General features: G+C 47.9%; 1 protein-coding gene across 1 annotated transcript; it reads right to left on the bottom strand.

The window, feature by feature from the left end:
• Positions 1–6,447: 6,447 nt before the first annotated feature.
• On the bottom strand, positions 6,448–20,176 carry PRDM7 (PR/SET domain 7). Its single transcript, XM_057711701.1, has 11 exons — positions 20,101–20,176; positions 19,580–19,696; positions 19,150–19,257; positions 14,320–14,369; positions 12,378–12,534; positions 11,637–11,738; positions 11,150–11,421; positions 10,497–10,564; positions 9,195–9,388; positions 7,046–7,484; positions 6,448–6,712 (listed from the first exon to the last, which is right to left on the bottom strand). Exons 1-11 carry the CDS (start codon positions 20,174–20,176, stop codon positions 6,448–6,450), a joined length of 1,848 nt encoding a protein of 615 aa, XP_057567684.1.
• Between the last annotated feature and the right edge of the window lie 3,088 nt (positions 20,177–23,264).

Genomic DNA, 23,264 nt, shown 5'->3' with positions numbered 1-23,264 from the left:
TCAGGGTTTCCTGTGCTCGGGGCTGACCCTGCCTATGCACCAGCCTAATCCTGTCTGCAGAGCCGCCGCCTCCGACCGCTTGGTCTGTGCTCCAGTTGGTCAGGAGACTCTTCTTGTTGGGTTGAGTGTCTATTTTGATTGGATGGTGTCTGTTTTTTTCTTTTTTAATGGATTTTTTTAAGTTGACAAATAGTTGATTTACAATACTGTGTTAATTTCTGCTGCACAGCAACTTGATTCAATTATACATACGCGAGGGTGAGCCGGAAACTCTCCGCACTCTGCTTATATTAAAACTTCCATAAATTCTGTGGCCACAGTGCGGAGAATTTTTGACTCACCTGCGTATATGCTTTCTTTAAAAAAATGTTCTTTTCCATTATGGTTTATCCCAGGATATCGAATATAGTTCTCTGTGCTGTGCAGTAGGACCTTGTTGTTTATCCATCTTGTATATAAAAGCTCCCATCTGCTCACCCCAACCTCCCACTCCATCCCTCCCCCAAACCCCTCCCCCTTGGCAACCACCAGTCTGTTCCCTATGTTGTGATTCTGTTTCTGTTCCATAGATAGGTTCATTGGTGTCATATTTTAGATTCCACGAGCAAGTGATGTCATGTGGTGTTTGTCTTTCCCTTTCTGATTTACTTCACTTAGTATGATCATCTCTAGTTTCATCCATGTTGCTGCAAATGGCATTATGTCATTCTTTTTTATGGCTAAGTAATATTCCATCATATGTATGTACCACCTCTTCGTTATGTGTTTATCTGTCGATGGACACTTAGGTTGCTTCCATGTGTTGGCTGTTGTGAGTAGAGCTGCTGTGAACATAGGGGTGCAGGTATCTTTTTGGATTGTGGTTTTGTCTGGATATATGCCCAGGCGTGGGATTGCTGGATCATATGGTAGTTCTATTTTAGTTTTCTGAAGAACCTCCATACTGTTCTCCATAGTGGCTGCACCAACTTACGTTCCCACCAATAGCGCAGGAGGAGTCCCTTTTCTCCACACTCTCTCCAGCATTTGTTATTTGTAGAGTTTTTGATGATGGCCATTCTGACCAGCGTGAGATGATACCTCATTGTAGGTTGGATTTGCACTTCTCTAATCGTTAGCCATGTTGAGCATCTTTTCATGTGCCTCTGGGCCATCTGCATGTCTTTTTTTTTTAAATATCTATTGATTTATTTGGCTGCATCAGGTCTTAGTTGCAGCACCCAGGATCTTCGTTGTGACGTGTGGGATCTAGCTCCCTGACCAGCGATTGAATCCAGGCCCCCTGCACAGGGAGTGTGGAGGCCTAACCGCTGGACCACCAGGGAGGTCCCTTGTATGTCTTCTTTGGAGAAATGTCTTTTCAGGTCTTTTGCCCATTTTTCGATTAGGTTGTTTATTTTGATTTTTTGTTATTGAGTTGTATGAGCTGTTTGTATATTTTGGAAATTAAGCCCTTGTTGGTTGCATCATTTGCAAATATTTTCTCCCATTCTGTAGGTTGTCTTTTCATTTTGTTTATGGTTTCCTTTGCTGTGCAGAAGCTCGTAAGATTGATTAGGTCTCACTTGTTTACTTTTGTTTTTATATCTATCGCCTTGGGAGACTGACCTAAGAAAACATTGGTACGATTTATGTCAGACTATGTTTTGCCTATGATCTCTTCTAGGAGCTTTATGGTGTCGTGTCTTACATTTAATGTCTTCATGGCTGGTGTCTGGCCTCGCCAGCTGGGACAGATGTAGATTTGATTGCATCACTGGGTGGCCCACTCCTGACCCCTGGCCTGTGGGTCCAGCTCAGCAGTGGGCACAGCGCTAGTTCCTGTGTGCTGGTTGATGTGAGCATGTTGCGTTGCGGCGCCGAGGGTCGTGGCTGAGGGTGTGGGCAGTGGCTGTGTTGGCCACAGCCCTGTCACCATCTGCAGAGGTTCCTGGGGGGACAAAGGAGTCTCAGCAGCTAACAACCAGCATGACAAAATGAATTAATATAAAATCTAAAATTGTGTTCCCTTTTTTTAGTCTACTCACTATGTGGATGGTAAAACTGCATCAGTGATGGAAGTTCCAGTTTAAATACTTCACCAAAGCATTATAGTTATTTCCAAATGATTTGTTTAGTTTTTCAGAAATCTTTAGGGCATCCTTTTTTTTTTTAAATTTTATTTATTTATTTATTATTTTTGGGGGGGTACACCAAGTTCAATCAACTGTTTTTATACACATATCCCCGTATTCCCTCCCTCTTTAGGGCATCCTTTGATGTACCTGTCACTGTAGGAACCCTGTGTGCCATCAACGTGATTAACTTCAGGGCTGAGACCCTGCTAGGTGGCTGCGGGGAGGGTGGCGTGCCGTATCCCACCTTTCCATCCGTCCCACTGCTCTCAGGCCCCTTCTGTCCTCCTTTCTCTCCTGCCGTTGTCAGGGGAGTCCCGTCTGGACACTGGCCACGTGGCGGGAGCTGGGCTGAGCACCCAGACCAGAGGGAGGGAAGTGGTGAGGGCTGGGCTCAGGGGTTGGGGGCAGTGGGTCCTGGTTGCTGGGACAGGTGTCTGGTCCACTGAGCGGACGTCAAATGGTTTTGTGCCTCAGGTGAGTGATCAGAACATGGCCTGTGCTGCCCGGCGGGTGGCATGAAGAGACTGAGGAGGAGGTGTGAGTGGCTGCTGGTCCCAGGCCAGGAGAGGAGAGAGAGCACCCTCTCGTAGCTCCCTTTCCCGTGAAAGGTCCGATACCTTTCAGTCCCGGAGGATTAGAACCTCAACATCCGTCCCCAGGTGTCGGTCAGAAACTCTGGGCACATGGACATGGCAGTGCTGTCCGTGGTGCCTTGTGAAACCATGGAAGCTTCCGGAGAAGCAGCTGCTGGGGTGGCCACCAAGGGAGAGCTGGCGGGAATCACTTTGGCCCTGGAATCAGGGGCAGTCAATCAGGTTCCTGTTTTCAGGGGCACGAATTGGGAGCATGAAGGGAAGGGAGCAAGAGAGCCAGCAGCGGAGCTGGGGATGGGAGCAGCCGCAGTGGAGGGGGTCTGGGAGCAGGAGGGACGCAGCCAGGGTGCGGCCACCAGCCGGTGGGTGACCCCGGACAGTGGGTGACCCTGGACGGTGGGCAACTCTGGACGGCGGGTGGCCCCACATGGTGGGTGACCCCGGATAGCAGGTGACCCTGGACAGCAGGTGACCCTGGACGGTGGGTGACCCTGGATGGCAGGTGAGCCTGGACAGCAGCAGCCACACAATCCTAGAAGGGCCTCCTTGCTTTGTCATCCCTGTGACCCATCTCTGTGAGATTCTGCCTGTGCCCCAGCCCCCAGTCCCCCAGCCCCCAGTGCCAACCCTGAGGAGCAGGGTCTCTGCTGCTTGAAAGCACAAACCCTTTGCTGCCTGGAACTGCCCCTGCTCATCTCAAGAGGAACCTTCAGTGCAGGGAGGTTTTCTTTGATATTCGTGGTCTAGTTTCCCAGAGTCTTCACATTTTCCCTAATTTTGCTGCCATGTGTTACTAAAACCCTCCATTGTCTAGCGTGGTGGGCTTCCTCCGTCACAGACCCCTTAAAGGCCACCCGCCGGGTGAATGCACAGTCTCCATGGGGCCCCTTGTCCTACCCTTGCTGTCCCCAAGCCGGTCTAGAGAAGGCCCGTCCCAGTGAGAACCCACTGTCCAGCTTTGTCTCATGTCCTGAGGACCGGAGAGTCTTCCAGCCCCAGCAGGGTTGCTCAGAGTTTCCTGCCTCAGTGCTCACAGCAGAGAGCTCGCGTACACCACAGAAAGTGCCTGAGCTGGATACACATGTCCCTGCAGCTGGATGTGACACGGGACCACGCCTCCAGGGATGGACCACGAGGGGTGACTGGTGAACTCCTGCACTGCTTGCTTGGAGGCACTTTTCCCCCCAGCCCCTTCCTTCTCCCCACTCAGGTGTGGAGTGTGGACCCGGCCGGGAACTCACTTTGACTGTGGGTGAGGGCGTCCTGGGGGGCAGAGCAGGGAGGGGACCTGGGTCCCCAGTGATATGAGGCTTTGTCTGGGCCTTGGTCAGGCTCAGAGGGTGTGGCCAACAGTCTGTTGGGTGGGACGCCACATTTAGAGGGCCTTCAGCATCTACTAATGACAGCAGTGACTATGCTGAGAACTTTGTGTATCAGCCCCACAGCAGGGGACGCGGAGGCTCCCAGGCGACTAGGGAATGGAGTGCAGAGCTGGTCTGGGGTCACAGGATTTGCTTGTTCTCTCTACTCAGCCCTTCTTGTCACCTGCTCCCCCCACCCCCCTGCGCCTTTATTTTTGCTGCAAGAATCACGCCTTTCTCTTTATTATGCGTCGTTGCAGCTAGTATCTGCAGTAGAAACCGTAACAACAGTAACCATCTTCCTGCATGTCTCCCTGCCATCGGAAACTGGCGTCTCAGGGCCCCCTCAGCCTCGGTGAGTCCTGGAGCTCTTCCACCAGCCCCCTTGCTAGAGGTGAGCTGAGACCAGGTGAGAGGCCGAAGTGCCTTTCTGTGCCCGAGCTCTGGGGTCACACACCATCGCACCACACAGGCTGTATGGTGGGGGGTGGGGATTGGAGCATCTTGGGGGCTGGCCGCCACACCTGGAGGGATGTTTGCTGCCGGAGGGGAGGGGAGGGAGCAGGCCTTGAACTGCCCACCTTCCAGGGGACTCCAGGGCCAGCTCTGGTGGGAGGTGCAGGTAAGAAGCTCCTGGGTTTCTGGGCCCCATTCCCACCGTATTTCTGTGGAAGCCCCTAACTCTGTGCCTCCCGTGGCCTCTGCTGAAAGCCGCAGAGGATGGAAAGTTTATGCTGCTTCTCTTCCCATAGGGAAACAAAGCCAAAACTTTTTAAAGGAAACATGTTCCTTTAAAAAGCAGGAAAGAAAAGAGAAAATAACAGTGGATGTTTATTGTTGGTGTCCACATGGTTCACGCAGAGATGCTTCACGAGCCTGCACGGGGAGGGGGACCAAGGCCCTTGTTCCCGGTCATGGGGTTTGCCCCCCCCAGCCTGGCGGGAACAGGACTGGGCTACGTGAGGGCTCCCTCAGGGCAGGGAGGTCGTTGACGGAGGAGAGGATGGGGTGGACTCCTAGGACACCGCCGCCTCACTCTGCTGGAACTCAGTTTCCGGTCTAAGCAAAGCCTGGCCTCCTGGAGCAGTCAGCAGCCTCACCCACCCAGCGGGGGAGGCCCCCCTCGTCCTCACACGCAGCCCACGCCTCCGCTGCTGGGTCCACGGGAACCCGGTGGTCCCGGGGCCTCAGGGCCGTTAAATGTGAGCCCGCACCGCACCAGTCTGCTCTGCCCACAGCGCGTCCCGTTGTCTATCAGACTTCACTTAGAAAACCTAAGTATAAGGATAAAATATTCAATAGGTAAGAATTTCAAGGTGGCAGCAGCGTTGCCCTGAAGCGCACGGGCCCAGGTACACAGCATGTGCACTGGAGAAGCTGCTGTGTGGGCTTCACCGACACTCTGTGCAAGGGGGGCTCATCAGGCTGCTGTAGACGCCGGGCTCAGCAGGGGTGGGTGAGGGCTGCCTGCCGGCCTGTGTGGAGGGTCTCGGGGCCGCTCAGGCTCAGCGGGAAGGGCAGTGGTGGAGGAGAGCTCGCCCGCATTTAGCATCCTGACCTCCTCATCAGGGCGGCCGTGTCTGCCTGGTGCCTGAATGGCTCTGAAGACCTGGAAGACGTGGGCAGGGAAAGAGTAACAGAGGCGGGCTGTGCACTCTCAGCCAGCCTCTGTGTTAGATTCTGCCTGCGCTTCTCTGTCAGACCAAAGGCTGGTGCTCCCATCCCATCTTATAGATTAGAAAAGCACAGAGAGGTTGAACACCCTGCCCTAGGTCACACAGCTGGTGAGGGCAGGGCTGATCTGGAGTGCACAGGCTGTGCCGACCCTGAGGGGACAGCAAAGGGAGAGCGAGGGAGACCAGATGCCCCAGACCGAGCCAGGCACATGTACTTGCACACGTGCATGTGGCCTTCACCTTTGAGGCTACAGAAGTCAGAGGAAACCAGAGAGGAACCAGGAGAGGCCAAGGGAGAATGCCTTTCTAGGGCCTCAGTTCCTGTGGAGGACACGGCTGAGAGTATGAGTTCTCTGTGACCCTCCTGGGCCCTACTGCTTTCAGTGATAAGGGGGGAGTGAGGTACATAGTCTGGCTTTCAGATTTGTATAGAGACACAATTTATTGGAACAGGAGTCCAAAAAACCATGAAGGGAATTGGTGTGAACATCTCCAGAGCACTTAAGAAACCTTCTGCTGTTTATCTACTTCCTCTCTTGTCATGAAAGTGGAGGATCTATTTAACCAGTTATTTCTGTGCACATCACACTGTTGGGGAGTGTAAGGGGTCACAGACTTCCTCTGAAGCCCCCTCAGAGCAGAGGTATGTGGTTGCTACATTTCTCCCCCTGTGGCTAAGATGCGGTTTACTGGTAATGACTCACTCACCCTCCCTGCAAACATAGGGCTTCTCCCCCGTGTGTGTCCTCTGGTGTGTGATGAGATGTGACTTACGACTGAAGCCTCGCCCACAGTCCCTGCAGACATAGGGCTTCTCCCCCGTGTGTGTCCTCTGGTGTGTGATGAGATGTGACTTACGACTGAAGCCTCGCCCACAGTCCCTGCAGACATAGGGCTTCTCCCCCGTGTGTGTCCTCTGGTGTGTGATGAGACCTGACTTAAGACTGAAGCCTTGCCCACAGTCCCTGCAGACATAGGGCTTCTCCCCCGTGTGTGTCCTCTGGTGTGTGATGAGATTTGACTTATGACTGAAGCCTCGCCCACAGTCCCTGCAGACATAGGGCTTCTCCCCCGTGTGTGTCCTCTGGTGTGTGATGAGACCTGACTTACGACTGAAGCCTCGCCCACAGTCCCTGCAGACATAGGGCTTCTCCCCCGTGTGTGTCCTCTGGTGTCTGATGAGATTTGACTTATGACTGAAGCCTCGCCCACAGTCCCTGCAGACATAGGGCTTCTCCCCCGTGTGTGTCCTCTGTTGCGTGATGAGATTTGACCTATCCTCTGAGCCTTGCCCACACCCTTTGTACTTGACTCTTATAATTCTTGACACTCCTGCCCCCATGAATAATTTGCCTGTGTCCTCTGGGTTCACTTCCTGGCCTGTGCTGGGCTCTTCCTCCATCATTCTCTCATATACCCTAGAACTCCCCAGTTGTTCTTTGGGTGCGTAGGAAAAGGCCCTTGAAATCCTCCTCAGCCTTATCCGTTTCAGCAAAGGTTTGGACCTTTCCTTGACCTCTAGACCCTCAGGTTTGTCACTCCAGCTGTGTGAACCAGAATATTGCTGCTGCTGATTTTGATTGTCTGGGCGGGGATCCTGTAGTTGGAGGTGGTCTCTTGCTGATGTTCTCGGGAGGATATGTGAGGGGTGATTGCGTTCCACGTGTTGGCTGAGGAATTTCTGACTGGAGAAGGCCAGAGAGCAGGAGGTACATGGATGGATCTTGGGCTTTGGTTCTGCTGAAAGAGGAAGTTTTTGTCAGGTGGTTTGTCTCTGGTAAGGCCTGCTCCACTAATCATCTTAGTGTTGACAAGCTCTGTCTCCCACCAAGTGTGCCTCTACCATCTACTTTTCCTATGCATTTTTATTCACTATGTCTTCTTCAGAAATCCAGAAAGCCTGTATCAAGGGCCTTTTCTACATATGGCCCAAACTAAGGACCTTCAACTGGCATCAGAGGTAGCGTCACTCCTTACGGGAGGTGGAACTGCAGTGACCTTTGCTCATGTGTAAGTATCTGAAAAGTCCTGTCACTCTGTGACACAGTAGCCACAGGTATTTCATCCTGTTGAGAGAGAACACTCTTGATGACTTAGGTGGAATCACCCCGGTGACGTTCTATGAGGGGAAGGGGATTTGTCAAGTTAGGGGCACTCAGCCAGGAGCTCTCTGGATGTGGGAGGCAGGATAGAGTAGTGGTTAGAGCGTGCGCGAGTAAAGTTGGGTATATGGCTCCTCATTCAGACAGACAGATGAGAGTCGAGCAGTCTTGTGTCTGAATCTCTGTGAGGAAGTGGGATTCAGAGTGGATGAGACTGAGTGCTCCAGGTCCCACTGCCTAAAGGACTCTGGCTCCTGCTGCCCCCATGAAGTCATGAACTGCTTCTCTCTCAGTTTCTCATAAATCAGAAAATGAAAATATGTCCTCCCTCAAGCCTCACGAGTACTCACAGCTCATTCATTTCATTCCATCTTAGTTCATTTAAAATGCAATAGGAAGTCCCGTTCAAAAATACACCCCGACTCCTGCCTTTCTTCAGCCAGTCCACTCTCCCCCTCACCTGGTGATGAACTGACTGCTGAGCGGATTCCCCACTGCTGTCTCTTTCCAAAAATGAGCCAAAGTGTCATCTTAGAGCAGAGAACATGCCAGTTGCAGTTGAAAACTGCATAGTCGTTCCACGTCACCCAGGAAGAGCCTCGGTATATGTGCATGGATCATAGGCCCTGAGGCTTCCACTTTCTGTCCAGTCTCCTTCCTCTCCCTCTGTGCTTCCTTCTTTGACCACCGAATGGCCTTTGTTTGCTGCCCTGGGGCTGTGGCACTGGCTGCCCCCCTGCCTGGAACCCTCTGCGCATAAATGCTATCTGTGGAGAGAGCCTTCCCCACTGGCCTCCGCCACACGCCACTTGTCCTCACACTGATCCCGAGGCACTTCTCCTGGGTTGGTTTCCCTCAGAGCACTAACCCCTGACTGGTAGGAAGCACGTGCTGCTCTAGGGCAGTGATTCTGACCATGCTGTTCAGTCTCTATTTCCAGTTCGCGGAGCCCTGTCTCGCATGGAGTATGAACTCACGTGACAACACACCGAAATAGTGGCTGGATGTGAATGTGTGGGCACATATAATCTGGAAACGTGGAGGAAATTAAGAAACAACTAGAGGTGAGAGAGCTAGTAGGTGTTTGATAACTTGGTCTTTTGTCTCTAAGCCTTTCAGCCCTGTTTGGTGTTATATATTTTTTTGAATAAAGTATTAAAAAAGGTAGAAGAAAAAATGTTTAATATAAAAACTTTTCCCAAGAGTCAAAGACTTCTAAATCAATTTCTGAAGCATCTTAATTGAAATTTTACTGACTCTATTGTGGATTTTACTCTACTTAAGAGTTGGGCCGTGAAAGCTCCCAGGATTGTTTTCTTTGTGTGGGAAGAGCAGTGGCGCCCACCTCTCCCCTCCGCGAGCTTGCTCTTCCACCTGCTGCCCCACTTGATGCCGAGCTCCTGGCCGTACTCCTCCCCGTACCAGACCAGCAGCTCACAGCCCGGCCTGACCACTCGGCAGGTGCGGTAGAAGATCTGCCTGTGATACTGGAAGGCCACCAGGTTCTGTTCCTCGTCATCCCGGGCACAGTTCACGTACCTGGGGTTGAGGCCGGGAAAGGGGGAGAAAGCACAGGCGGTGAGTTCCCTCCACCTGTCGCACCCAAGCCAGCTCCTTGCCTTCCTGCTTTGGTGCTGCCCTCGGCCCGGCCCCACTCCTCGGGAATCTTGCGTTCACACCTTCGACAATGTCGTGTGAATTCCTATCACCAGATCCTGGCCAGAGTGCTTTTCTCTCCTTACCTAAGTAGCCATTTTCCAAAGCCCAATTCCAGACTTGTCTCCACCTGGATTGGCCATAAAACGGGTGGCCTCTGGCTTCTCTAGACTCCAGATTAAGCTCTGTTTTTGTTCCACAGAACTTAGTGCTTCTAGGTTAGCACTCAGCCCCAGCCTACCTTCTCTCGAGAGGCCTTCCTCTAGTCTCCCCAGGTGTATCCAGGATCCCATTCACTTGCCCCCCCCCCCCCCCCAGGTTCCTGTGGAAACTTGGAGAGCTCTCTGACTTAGCTCAAAGCACAGAACAACAGTAGTTTATTCACGTTCTGCCTCCCCTGATGAGAGGAGAGGCCCTCAGAGAAAGGGGCCGCTCACAGCCCTCCTGCAGCCCACCCCTTCCCTGGCTTCAGAACCCAGTTCTCGTTGGATCCGAGGCTGGGAAGGTTGCCGCCCTCTCAGACTAAAGGTCCCTCTTGTTAGGTTATCCTGGTGGTGTGCACTTCTTGAAAAAATAGGAAAATTATGGTTAAATATTCCTGAAGTCAGTTGTTTAATGCCTGTCTGCAGTATCTCCTCCATAAGGACATGGGTTGTGTCATCTGTTTAAGTAGTGAACTCCGTTGTCTAAACTGGAAGTTAATAGTAAGTGCTGCTAAGTGTTAATTAGGTAAAGTGTCCGTGGTGAATCTAGACTCCTCAAGTCCTTTTCAAGTACCCCGTTTTTGTTGAGCATAGAGATTTATACTTTGAGGCATACACTATATTTTTATTTCCTTTTTCCTAACGTCTCTTGAAAGAGCATTTTATGGAGAAAAAAAGAGGAAAAGAAGGTGTAAAAACGATAGGGGGGGGCAGTTTAAGAAGGAAAGGGATGTGGGCCTGAGGGAGGTGAGTGTCCTCTCTGGAGCCTGGAAACCTCCCAGACTTACCTCATCCAGTTGGCCCAGGACTTGTCCTTTCCATCCACATACTCGTAGCAGTTCCTCCCTTTGGTGATCTGAGTGTCAGAAGAAGAAGTTAACGGCTTTTTTTTTTTTTTTTTTTTTGTGGGAGGTAGTAGAAGAGTTATTTCACTTTGCTGCCACCAGTGCTCTTCAGCCTGTGTGGATTCAACTGCCACTCGTGACCTCGTGATAATCATCTACACGTCTGAGTCCATTTGTCCGCTCAGGTCGAGGGCCCCACACAGGAGGAGCCACTTCTTTGTGCCTGTGCCACTGTGCTCCCACCTCTCCTCTGATCTTTAATATTTATTTATTTATTTAGGCTATGCTGGGTCTTAGTTGCAGGATCTTTAGTTGTGGCTTGCAGACTCTTAGTTGCGGCATGCATGCAGGATCTAGTTCCCCGGTCAGGGATTGAACCTGGACCCCCTGCATTGGGAGCACAGAGTCTCACCCACTGGACCACTGGGAAAGTCCCTCCTCTGATCTTTAAATAGAAGTTCCGTGTTCATGCAAAGTGCATTCAGGATACAGAGCTAAGCATGTTATCTACATCCTAGCGTGTCGCACGTGAGGTCCCCCATCCACAGAAGGGATGTGGAGGCCAGGGGACTGGGGAAGAGGCAGATGTTTCTCACCAGCCAGGAGTATCCACTGTTGGCAGCCTCTTCATCTTCTGTGATCTGGCCTTCATAGGGGCCAAAGTGCAGACCCAACGGCAGATCGGATGCCTCATTCCACACTCCAAGCCCGGCCTCAGGAATGCCTGATGATCTGATGCTTAAGCCAGGGGGCAGAGTGAGGGCTGAGCGATTCGGATGCCCCTTCTCCACTGCACTGTCCTTTACAAATGTGGGGGGCCCATGAGCAGTACAGCTGTCAATGAAGAAGTTCTGACACTTTTCACAATCTGGAGGCGAGAGCAACAGAGATTTGGGAAGGTATAGTGCATGTTCCTGGTTGTAAAGACCTTCAGAAAGAACCGGGGCGCTCACCTCATTTGGCCTCAGTCCTGTACCCCAAGTCACTAGAGGAAGGGGATGATTTGGGGACCAAATGGTAAGGTGAGATTATGGTACCTAGACATAACAGGCTTCTCTGTGGTGGGCCGGCGGGGTCACTCACAGAGGTAGTCGTCGTCCTGGGGCTCGCTGACCTCTTGGTACACGTGGCCCTTTCTTTCTCGTAGGCTATACATCTTCACTTCAGTCTCCTTTGTTCTGCATTCTAAGTTGGAGAAGAGTAGGTGAGCGAGCCTGGTGGGGTCTGGAGTATTGGTCCCTGTTTTATCAGAAAATGTGAAATCGCCTCCCATCAAATTATCACCTGTCCTTCTGTATACTTTGTTTTTCCCCTCTTTAACTACCGGTTCAGAGAGACCGAGGCTCCACACTGACTATAGATGCCCAGTTCAATGTTAGCTTCCTGTTTCTGCCATTATTAGGTTTAACTTTCCAACCTTTCTACTTAGAAAATGGTTCATTGACACATTTACTCATTCAGAAAATGTTTGTTGAGGGCACATTACACGTTAGTCATTGAGCAGAGGCCTTCACTGAGAAAGCATGGTCCCTGTTATCACAGATGGATTTTAGAAAAGCTTGTCTGTGTCAGTACTTTTATATTTAATTTAATGCTTTCAAACACTCTGTGAGTCATGTATCCTTATCTTCATTTTACACATTAGCATCAGGACCTCAGAAAATGTGTAAGATTTTCCCAAGGCTCCAGTGCTAACTTCAGGTCTCAGATCAGTCCAGCTTAAAGCCACACCTACCCCAAGTCCACCCCACACACCTCGGCCATACTTATCAGCCTTTCTAGAGGAATTAGAGGGTCCGTTAGACCCAAGTTATTTTCTCTTACCCAGTTTTTGTCTAGCGTGCCGTCCGGAGGTGCCTGCCTCTGCGGGAGGGGGCGCTGATCTCCGGGCCCGCTCGGGGCCACTTGCCTTTGGCAGTTGTGCTCCTCCTGAAAGCTCCCTCAGACTAGATTTCTTACTTACTGGCACCTGGGATGTTCCCTTCAATGGGAGAGTCACACAGTAAGACAACATGCATTTCTTTAGTTCTTTAGAGCTTATGAAGTGTTTTCACAGGCATGACTTTAGTTATACTTCAACAACCCTTGGAAGTGCCCTGGGCGGGGGGTGGGGGGGTCTGAACACTAGAGCGTAAACAAAGGGCCCAAGTGGGTAGTGAATAGTGAATCAGGACTAGAACCCATATCTTAAGGTTCCTTCCCTTCAACTTTATCTCAAATTTCTCCATTAAATTAAGAGCGAGGCAGGGAGAACACTTGGGAAGAATCAACAAAGCCTGGGAAAGAAGCGGGTAAGGGCTTATGGAGAAAAGGAGGGGGTCTTCTAGTAACTAGTGGACCTTTGATGGACCAGGAAATGTGGAAAAGTACAGAGGGGACAAAACACATCTGCAAAATGAGGTGACAGAGCAGTGAGACTGGGAAGAGAACAAAGAAATGGTTGGCAGAAACATATCTAGACAATAAAGAAAATGATACTGAAGGTTGCAGGTTGCCATATCCCAGAGAGAATGTTTGGGATTAGACTAGCTGGTTCCCATCAATTCTGCTGGAATAAGGCTGTGCGAGTAGCCACTTCTCCTCAGCTTGCTGATCCATAAACTGGTATACATGCTAATTCTTAATGTTATAGTGGACGTGAAATTCAATAACGTTCACGAAGTTGTTTTGTGAGCTATTTAATGCAGTGTGAATGTGAGTGTCCAGCCCTGCTATCAGTTTACCCCCTCAGCTGTCTCCATATTTGAAATCTAGCTCACAGATATTATCTTTAGCGTTCCTTGACCCTCTTGCTTCTAGTTGAATGTTTAAATGTGGAGTCACTCACTCAGGAAACATTCAGGGGGCCCTCAGGGGCCTTGAGCTGGGCCTGGGACTTCTGAGAAGAAACGGGTATGGACCAGGCTGTCAAAGCTCCCAACCTAGGGGCAGGCTAAACAAATGATTCCAAATATGCAAGCTGCCTAATTAGAGCTCAGAGGAAGGAGCTGTCACTTCCTCCTGTGAGAATGAGCGTTTGAAATCAGTGCCAGATGGATGAGTTTCTACTGCACAGCGGGTAACCTTTATGAATTCGTTAAGTTATTTGTTGTTTTCAATGATCAAACTTGAAGCTCATCAGGGCTGGGAGATGCTTCCTCTCATTAGAGTGGGAGGCTCTGAGGTTGGGGGGTTCCATCTCCGTCTTCATCTCGGACCATCCACTCTACAGATTGCCTACAGATTTGTCAGTTTCCCTTAGTGAGATGGTCCTAGCATGTCACTCACTTTAGCACAAAAGAACTGAGGTTGAACTCATCCGTCAGATGGATGATATAAAGATGTATGCATAAGACAGTGTAAACTTCATAAAGCTATGGAAGTTTTAATCAGCTTATAAATGGTTTAGAGAAGGAGCTTTGGATTAGATTGCACTACCAGTGATACTGTGATCTCAGGCATATAATCAAACATTTCTTTACCTCAGTTTCTTGATCTAGTCAACAGAAATGGTGACAGTTATAGTACCCACCTGTAGGTACTACAGGATTATTTTAAGGTTTAAGTGAATTTATTCCTGTAAAATGCTTAAAATAAAGTCTGAAATATTATGAAAATGAAATAATGTGAAAACAGAACAACCTACTATTGTTGCTATTCTTATTAACTATAAAAATGATTCTAATATCAGACATTGTTTTAAAGAATCAGGTAAGGAAGGCAGCAGTTTCTAGATGCTTTGTATATGAAGAAGATTTTCTTGTCAACAGGAAGTGAGCATACTCACCTTCTGGTATTTACTGTGCTCCGCTCTGAAGGCCACCCAAGAAGGTTTAACTAGAACATGATGAGAAATCAGTGTTTTGGTTGATAAATGTTTGCAAACTCTGGGCATTCAAATTAAGGACACAGAATTCTGAACCAGAGAGTGACAAGTACAGAGATTACCAAAGGGGGAATGGAAAATGATTTCTGTATTATCAGTGCCTGTGCTTCTACTGGGAGCATCACACAATTTTCTTAAAAAATAAAAAACCAAACCAGACAAAACCTCATCTGTGCTTCATCCTATGTTCGTAAAGTATCTAAGAAATTTACTGGCTCTTTATGAAAAAAATACCCAACAAAGTAGGAATAGAAGGAAATTACCTCAATATGATAAAGGTTATATATGAAAAGTCCACCTCTAATATCATACTCATTGATGAAAAAGTGAAATCTTCTAAGATCAAGAAAAAAGGGCAAGGTTGTCCACTCTCACCACTTCTATTCAACATGGTACTAGAACTCCTAGCCAGGGCATTAGATAAGAAAAGGAAACAAAAGATTCCGATTTGGAAAGAAAGAAGTAAAATTATGTTTGTTCGCAGATAACATGATTTTATGTGTAGAAAATCTTTAAAATTCCACACACACACACACACACACACAACACCGTGTTAGAATAACTGAATTTAGTAAAGTTGCAGGAGACAAAGTCAACACTCAAAAATCTTTCTATGCACTAACAATGACCATTCCAAAAAAGAAATTAAGAAAACAATTCTATTTATAATAGCATAAAAAAAATGGAATAATTAGGAGTACACTTAAAGAGATGAAAGACATACACTGAAAACTACAAAACATTGTGAAAGAGATTAAAGAAGACACAGTAAATAGAAAGACATCCTGTGTTCATGGATTGGGAGACAATATTGTTAAGATGTCCATACTACCCAAAGCAATCTAAAGATTCAGTGCAATTCCTGTTAAAATCCCAAAGGAATTTTTGAAAAATTTTAAAAAATTTTATTGATTGATTGACTGAGTTGGGTCTTTGTTGCTGTGCATGGGCTTTCTCTAGTTGTGGCAAGCGGGGGCTACTCTTTGTTGCTGTGCACAGGCTTCTCATTGTGGTGACTTTTCTTGTTGCAGATCACGGGCTCTAGGTGCACAAGCTTCAGTAGTTGCAGCACGTGGGCTCAGTATTTGTGGCTTGTGGGCTCTAGAGTGCAGGCTCAGTAGTTGTGGTGCACAGGCTTATTTGTTGCTCTGTGGCATGTGGGATCTTCCTGGACCAGGGATCAAACCTGTGTCCCTTGCATTGACAAGCAGATTCTTAACCACTGCATCACCATGGAAGTCCCTCCAATGCAATTTTTTGCAGATATAGAAAAAAGCCATCCTACAGTTAATATGGAATCTCAGAGGACTTCAAATAGCCAAAACAATCAAGAAAGAAGAGCAAAGCTGGAGGCCTGTGATTTCAAAACATATTACAAAGGTACAGTAACCAAAAGAGTCTAGTATTGGTGTAAAGACAGACATATAAATCAATGGAACAGAATAGAGAGCCAGAAATAAACAGAAATAAACTCTTGGATATATGGTCTAATGATCTTCATCAAGGGTAGCAAGACAATGGGGAAAGGATAATCCCTTTAACAAATGGCGCTGGGAAAACAGAATATCCACATGCAAAAGAATGAAGATCTAGGGACTTCCCTGTTTATGGAAAACAGTATGGAGTTTCCTCGGAAAATTAGAAATAGAACTGCTATATGATTTAGCAATCCAGCTCCTGCGTATATATCCATAAAAAGTTGAAAACAAGATCTTGAAGAAATATGTTCACACCCATGGTCATTGAAGCATGATTCACAGTTGGTAAGATGGTGGAAACAACCTAAATGTTCATTGGTAGATAAACAGAGAATGTGGAACACACACACACACACGCACACATACATATACATAAAATATTATTCAGCCTTAAAAAGGAATGAAATTCTGTCACATGCTACATCATGGATGGACCTTGAGGACATTATACTAAGTAAAATGAACCAATCACAAAAAGACAAATACTGCATGATTCCACTTATATAAGGTACCTAAATTAATCAAATTAATGGAAACAGAAAATAGAATGGTGGTTGCCAAGGGCTATGGGGAGGAAGAAATGGAGAATTGTTGCTCAATGGGTATAGGCTTTCAGTCATGCAAGATGAAAATGTTCTAGAGATTTGTTGTACAACGATGTGCATATAGTTAGCAATAGTGTACTGTACACTCAAGACTTGTTAAGAGGGAAAATAAAGATGTGTGGATGTATGGTAAACTGTGGGGTATGTGTTCCCTATGGAGAATCTCTTTTCATGTCAAAACTTTTGCAGAGGGACTGCCTAGGTGGTGCAATGGTTAAGAATCCGCCTGCCAATTCAGGGTACATGGGTTCGATCCCTGCTCCAGGAAGATCCCACATGCTGGGGAGCAAGAAGCCCATGCGCCACAACTATTGAGCCCATGTGCCACAACTACTGAAGCCCAAGTGCCTAGAGCCCGTGCTCTGCAACACAAGAAGCCATCGCAATAAGGTGCCCATGCACCACAATGAAGAGTAGCCCCTGATCGCTGCAACTAGAGAGAAAGCTCGTGTGCAGCAATGAAGACACAATGCAGCCAATAAATAAATTAATTAATTTATAAAAAACAAAAAACAAAAAAACTTCTGCAGACAACCACATATTGGGTTTTCACGTCTCTTATGCTACTTTTATGAGTCTAAGGGAACGGAAATCCATAGATGGGGAATCATAGAACTAATCTCCTTGCTTTTTCCAGCCTAGGCAGATTGACTCTTCTAAACTCTCTAGTCTGAGCAGCAGCACTTCTATTTTATGATGATTGTACTTTAGTGTATTTACCTGATGCTGTCAGTGAAATGTGGGAAAGATCAGGGAGACTAGTTCTCTCAAACACTTTCCCAGAATCAAGAGAAAAAATGAAGTTCATCTTGGGGTGAGAAGATCATGCGGGGACTTCCCTGGTAGCGCAGTGGTTAAGAATCCACCTGCCAGTGCAGGGGACACAGGTTTGATCCCTGCGCCAGGAAGATCCCACATGCTGCGGAGCAACAAAGCCCATGTGCCACAACTATTGAGCCTGTGCTCTAGAGCCTGTGAGCCACAACTATTGAGCCGGTGTGCCACAATTACTGGGGCCCGCATGCCTAGAGCCCGTGCTCTGAAACAAGAGAAGTCACCTCAATGAGGGGCCAGCGCACCACAATGAAGTGTAGCTCCTGCTCACTGCAACTAGAGAAAGCCCGTGCGCAGCAATGAAGACCCAACACAGCCAATAAATAAATAAGTAAAAAAATTTATTAAAAAAAAGATCATGTAGTGTGGTTAAATATACATACACAAATAATGTATCTTGACATAATATGTTAATCATTTTCTCTTTTAAGAGATTTAATCCAAAAACTGAACTATTATGAGATTAGTATTAGAAAGCTCTTTGGTGAATTTACAGTCGAATTAAGGTTTCTTTAATTGCCCTTTCATTAGTTAAGAATGTTTAACAAAAATAATCCTTTTTAAAAAGAAAAATAATGATAAATTTTATTTTGTTTTTTATTTTTTAAATTTTATTTAATTTATTTATTGGCTGTGTTGAGTCTTCATTGCTGCACGTGGGCTTTCTCTAGTTGTGGCGAGTGGGGGCTACTTTTTGTTGCAGTGCACGAGCTTCTCATTGCGGTGGCTTCTCTTGTTGCAGAGCACGGGCTCTAGGCGAGCAGGCTCAATAGTTATGGCTCAAGGGCTCAATAGTTGTGGCGCACAGGCTCAGTAGTTGTGGCGCACGGGCTTTGTTGCTCCGCGGTATGTGGGATCTTCCCAGACCAGGGCTCGAACCCATGTCCCTTGCATTGGCAGGTGGATTCTTGTCTTTTTTTTTCTTTTGGCAGGTGGATTCTTAACCACTGCACCACCAGGGAAGTCCCGATAAATTTTAAACATTAAAAAAAAAACTTGAGAATTATACTAGGAAACCTATACATCCACCCCCATTCTGTCTTATGTCAACATTCTGCCACAGCCACTTCAGATCTTTTAATTTCTATTTCAAAATTCAAAAACAAAATAAAAACAAACAAAAAACTAACCAAGACACAGTGAAGCCACCTGCCAGCCCTTACTCCTCTGGTGATGAATTTGGTACTTCTTACTCCCATTCAGACTTTTATATATTTACCAGTTTTTAATGTGTGTATATGTATATGTGTGTATATATATATGTAAACAATATATATATAATTTTTCCAACAAAGGTTTCATATTTATTACTGAGTCAAAGCACTAGCACACGAACAGTGACATAAAGAGAAAATTTTTTTCAATAAAACGAATGCATTTGTTCAGAGAGTAGTGATGTTTTCAGAGTGATATGGGAAGATGAAAGTGAGCTTGACACAGCATAAATATGTGTGTCACCTCATGTGCAGCTCTTTATAGACCCAGCTTGGTTCTTCTCCAATGTCTTCTCTTAGAGTTGTACCTGTGATTCAGCTTTTGTTTCCTGGCCAGGAATCGCTTGATCCTGAAAGTCTTGTGAGAAGACATGGTGAGGAGCAGGGTGAACAGCACATAGAATGGCAGAGCAGGGGAGGCTAATTCTTTTACATATTTTAAAACTTTACATGGATAGTCTCTTACTGTATAATATTCTGTTTTGCATCTTGCTTGTTTGCTGAACAATTATGTTTTATTTGCTAATGCCTGAGATGCAGCGGAGACCTAAACCCAGGTTGGTTTCAGGAAGACACCTGTAAATGCTCCTGGCCCCTCACCTTGCTGCCTTGGTGTCCATTCTTCATCAGAATCCTCAATGTCATCCACCTGGGGTTTGACAGCTTGCCTGCGGTGACACATGAAAGCTGGCCGAGGGGCTCTGAGACCTGGAGAGAAGAAGCATTTCTGTTCTAAAAGAGAAGAGCTGGAAGGAGGAACAAAGCACAGAGGCAATGGAAAGCGTCACAAGGTCAGTGTGACTTAGTAGGATGGGCTGGGAGAGTCTAGAACAAGGCAAGAGGTGAGCTCTGTGTTGCCAGGGCCAGCTCCACACTGATACAAAGGAACAAAAATGTCCCCCAGGTTAGTCTCTGCACAGAAGGAAACTGTGAACAGATGAAGCCACCTAAGAGAGAGCCAAGCCAACACTGAGACTGAAGACCTGTTTCGTGTTTCCCAGGCTCATAGGCACCCAGCATTTCCTGTTACCTATAGTAATCAGTGCTTCATAGTTCCTTTTCACATTCCTATATCGGATTTTTTCCCATTCTCCCATCTCTGTCCATTCTTCCTTGGAGAAGTATATGGAAATGTCTTTGAAAGCATCTTTGGCCTGAAGAAAATAATAGATTTCATCGGTGACTTACTAATATAAGTCAGAACTTAGAGCTGGGCCTTGTCCTCCACCTTGTGTGCAGGGTGTAGCCTGAGGCCGCTGGGTGGTCTCTGTGAGACAAGGATGAAGACTTTCCTTCCTGCCTCTGTCATGCTTACCTGAGCAAACACTGAGCATTTTCCTAACTCTCCCTGGACACAGAGCAGTTGACGACACTAGTATCCTGTTCCCCCACCCCCAACCCACCACCTCAGACAAGACCGGCACCTCCACCCTGTGAATATTCACAGAGACGGTCACCCAGCAGTGCAGGGCAGGAGTCTGTGGTCCTCCGGGGACCAGCACCTTGTCCTTCCTATAGAATGGGCTTAGAGCCTGGCTTTGCCTCTGCCACCTCTCACCGTGGACTTGCACTCTGTTCTCCCAGTGTCTCCCTCAGTGCTCTTCTCCGGGGACCTGTCAGGGCTCATGGCCCTGGGATCACCTCAAGGCCAAGGTGCCTGTGGAAGGAGAAGGTGCTGAGATAGCCCAGACCACTGCGCAGAGCCAGGTCTGTCTTCCTTGGGTGGGGTGCCCAGACCAGGAAGGTGTGGGGACCCCAGTGAGTATCAGAGGATGTGGGGAAAGCCAGGGTGGGGGGTATGGATGGGATGGACGGATCCTTCCGGCCACAACAGACCAGAACTAGATTTGGTTTCCTTAGTTCCCCTGCACCTTGGCCCCCTCTGAGGAAAGGCACCGGGAGGGACGTGTCTGTGGGTGTTTGAGGGAGTCCAGAGGAGACCTGGAGGCCCCTGACCGCTGGGCTGGGGTCAGGCTCACCATCAGGGCTCTGCTGCAGCGAGGGAAAGGGAATATTTCTCCTAGAAGGGTTTTGGGGGTCTCCACCTGGGGACGTTGGAAAAATCTGGGCATAACGTGCGTTCTGTGCCTAAGGGAGAGATTGGTCAGCGTGAGGAGATTGGGGTCACTCGGCTGAGGGGATTGGGGCTCCTCAGACCGAGGGGATTCGGGGTCCCTCATGCTGACGGCATTTGGGGTCTTTTAGCTGAAGGGATGTAAATGCGCAGATTGAGAGAACTTGGGATTTTTGAGGCGGAGGACATCGGGGGTCTCTCATTAAGGGGCCTCAGGTTCTCCCACACTGAGGGTAGCTGGGGTCTTCGAGGACGAAGGGGTTGAGCTCCCAGGCTGAGGGTATTCAGCGTCTCTGCGGTTAGGGAAATTTGGCCTCTCCGCGGGGGCTATTTTTAGGGTGCCTAACCTTTAGGGGTTACTCCAGGTACTTTGGGGCCTAAGCATTAGGGGATTTGGTGTTTCTGTGGGTGAAGGGACTTGGGGTCCCTGAAGCTGAGGAGATGTGAGGTCCCTCAGGTTAGGAGCCGGGGTGCCTCAAAACTGACGGGATGTGGAGCCCCTCAGGGTGAGGGGCTCTGGGGCCTCCCTGCCTGGAATGTGAAGGCCTCGGGCTGAGGGCTTTTAAGGCTTTCGCCGGGCGTGTTCCCGTCCGTCTCCCCGCTGTCCTCTCGCGCTGCCCACCCCGGCCCGGCGCGCGCTCCGAGCCCGGCAGCTTCGCGTCCTCCCGAGCTGAGGCGACGCGCACCGCCAGGAGCCGGCTTGTACGACTGCGTCAGGCACAAGCCACCAATCGGCGCTGCGACCGAAGCGGTCCCGCCAATAGGCGGCCGGATCTGTGCGGAGCGCGCGGAAGGTCCCGCCCCTCCGCTCGGGGATTGGCTTCTCTGGGTCCCGCGAATGTCTGTCAAAAAGCCTCCAGCGCGCAGGCGTAGTTTGGAGATTTTTATGGTTTTGTCCGTCCGCTGTCAGGCAGTCAGTCCACATCTTGGGTCCTCAAGTGGGCGGTGGGTGTTTAGGATGGACGTGGCCATTCAATGCCCTGAACCAGAGTCTTTGCTCCACCGGACTGTAGTCGTGCTCTCGAGCTTTCTCCTAGGCCCACCTGTGCCCCTCCTTGTAAAACCCAGTTTTGGCAAGAACTGTATGTGATGAGTATTGCTTTATTCAGGGGAAAACTATGTAATTAACTAAAATATGAGGAGACACAAAATAAGCAACATATGGTCAAAGATTTAAACGCCACAAGTGGAAAATAAGTATATTAGAAAAGATACTGGGAGAATTTTTTTAAAAGAACTTTTATTGAGATACAGTTAACATACCATAAACTGCATATATGTAGAGCGTACAATTTGGTATTATTTTTCTTATTAGTAATATATATATGGCAATCCTAATCTCGACACTGGGAGAACTTCTAATCCCAAAGTAGCAGTGGCATTTATGAGTAATCTGTATGTTTAAGTAATGTAGTTGTCTAAAAAGGCTTAGGAAATGAGATATAATAAAACCAAAAATCCCAGCAAGTGTTTTCCATTAAAATGAGACATCAAATTCAAGGCCAATGGATCCGCAGAGGTGGTGTTACAAGGTAAAATGGGGAGAATGTTTCTGGCCCTTCCCTAGCTTTGGTCACAGAAAAATAACACGATTTCCATGTGTTAGAAGCAAGCACTGACTGTAGAATTATCAAGGTGGGACCACCGGTGCTGGTTGGGACTCTGGATGGAGAGATGTTACCAGAAAACTGGGTTTGTGTCTTGGTGGGTGTTGAGCCATAAGACACAGCCCAGCCAAAGCTCGGGAGAAGGAAAGATGTATCACTTGCAGCAAGTAAGGATAACACCAGGGATCTTTCCAAAGCAGTGTCACTCTGAACCCCCAAACTGGGGAATTTTTAAGCTATGGGTATATGCATGTTCATGAAGGGCCTTGGGCGGTAGGCAGAGTCCAGGCTTTAGTTGACTGAAGTCTTTTTTTTTTAATTACTTAATTTTTTGGCTGCATCGGGTCTTTGTTGCTGTACGAGGACTTTAGTTGCGGTGAGGGAAGGGCTACTCTTCGTTGCAGTGTGTGGGTTTCTCATTGCAATGGCTTCTCTTGTTGTGGAGCACGGGCTCTAGGCACGTGGGCTTCAGTAGTTGTGGTACGTGGGCTCAGTAATTGTGGCACATGGGCTTAGTTGCTCTGAGGCATGTAGGATCTTCTCAGACCAGGGATCAAACCCATGTTCTGTGCATTAGCAGGAGGATTCGTAACCACTGCACCACCAGGGAGGTCCGTGATTGAAGTCTTGAGGGTCAGACCCGGTCATCATTGGCCTCCCTTAGGTTCCAGCAGATCTGGTCTTGATAGACATATAGATATAGATGTAGATATAGTTATAGATGTAGATGTACAAGGGTGAGTCAAAAATTATCTGCATTCTGGGTGTAGAATTTATAGAAGTTTTAATATAACCAGAGTGCAGATAATTTTTGACTCACCCTCGTAGATATACATATCTATTCTTTTTCAGATTCTTTCCCTTTATAGGTTATTATAAAATATTGAGTGTAGTTTCCTGTGCTATACAGTAGGTCCTTGTTGATCATCTGTTTTATACATAGCAGTCTGTGTATGTTAATCCCCAACTCTTAATTTAACCCTCCCCCTGCTTTTCCCCTTTGGTAACTTATAACCATATAAGCATAAGTTATA

The sequence above is a fragment of the Hippopotamus amphibius genome, chromosome 16 (genome assembly GCF_030028045.1).
Source record: "Hippopotamus amphibius kiboko isolate mHipAmp2 chromosome 16, mHipAmp2.hap2, whole genome shotgun sequence".
Classification (NCBI taxonomy): Eukaryota; Metazoa; Chordata; class Mammalia; order Artiodactyla; family Hippopotamidae; genus Hippopotamus; species Hippopotamus amphibius.
The sequence above is the reverse complement of the archived record's forward strand: the minus strand, read 5'-3'. Positions and strand labels throughout refer to the sequence as shown.

What these genes read in the sequence shown, in the direction of transcription:
- PRDM7 (XM_057711701.1), bottom strand. Translation starts at nt 20,176, where the DNA reads ATGAGCCCTGACAGGTCCCCGGAGAAGAGCACTGAGGGAGACACTGGG. An exon ending in TGAAGCACTGATTACTATAG is followed by an intron (nt 19,258 to 19,579) that starts GTAACAGGAAAT and finishes TCTTCTCTCCAG; the next exon opens with GTCTCAGAGCCCCTCGGCCA. An exon ending in ATAAGAGTCAAGTACAAAGG is followed by an intron (nt 6,713 to 7,045) that starts GTGTGGGCAAGG and finishes CTATGTCTGCAG; the next exon opens with GGACTGTGGGCAAGGCTTCA.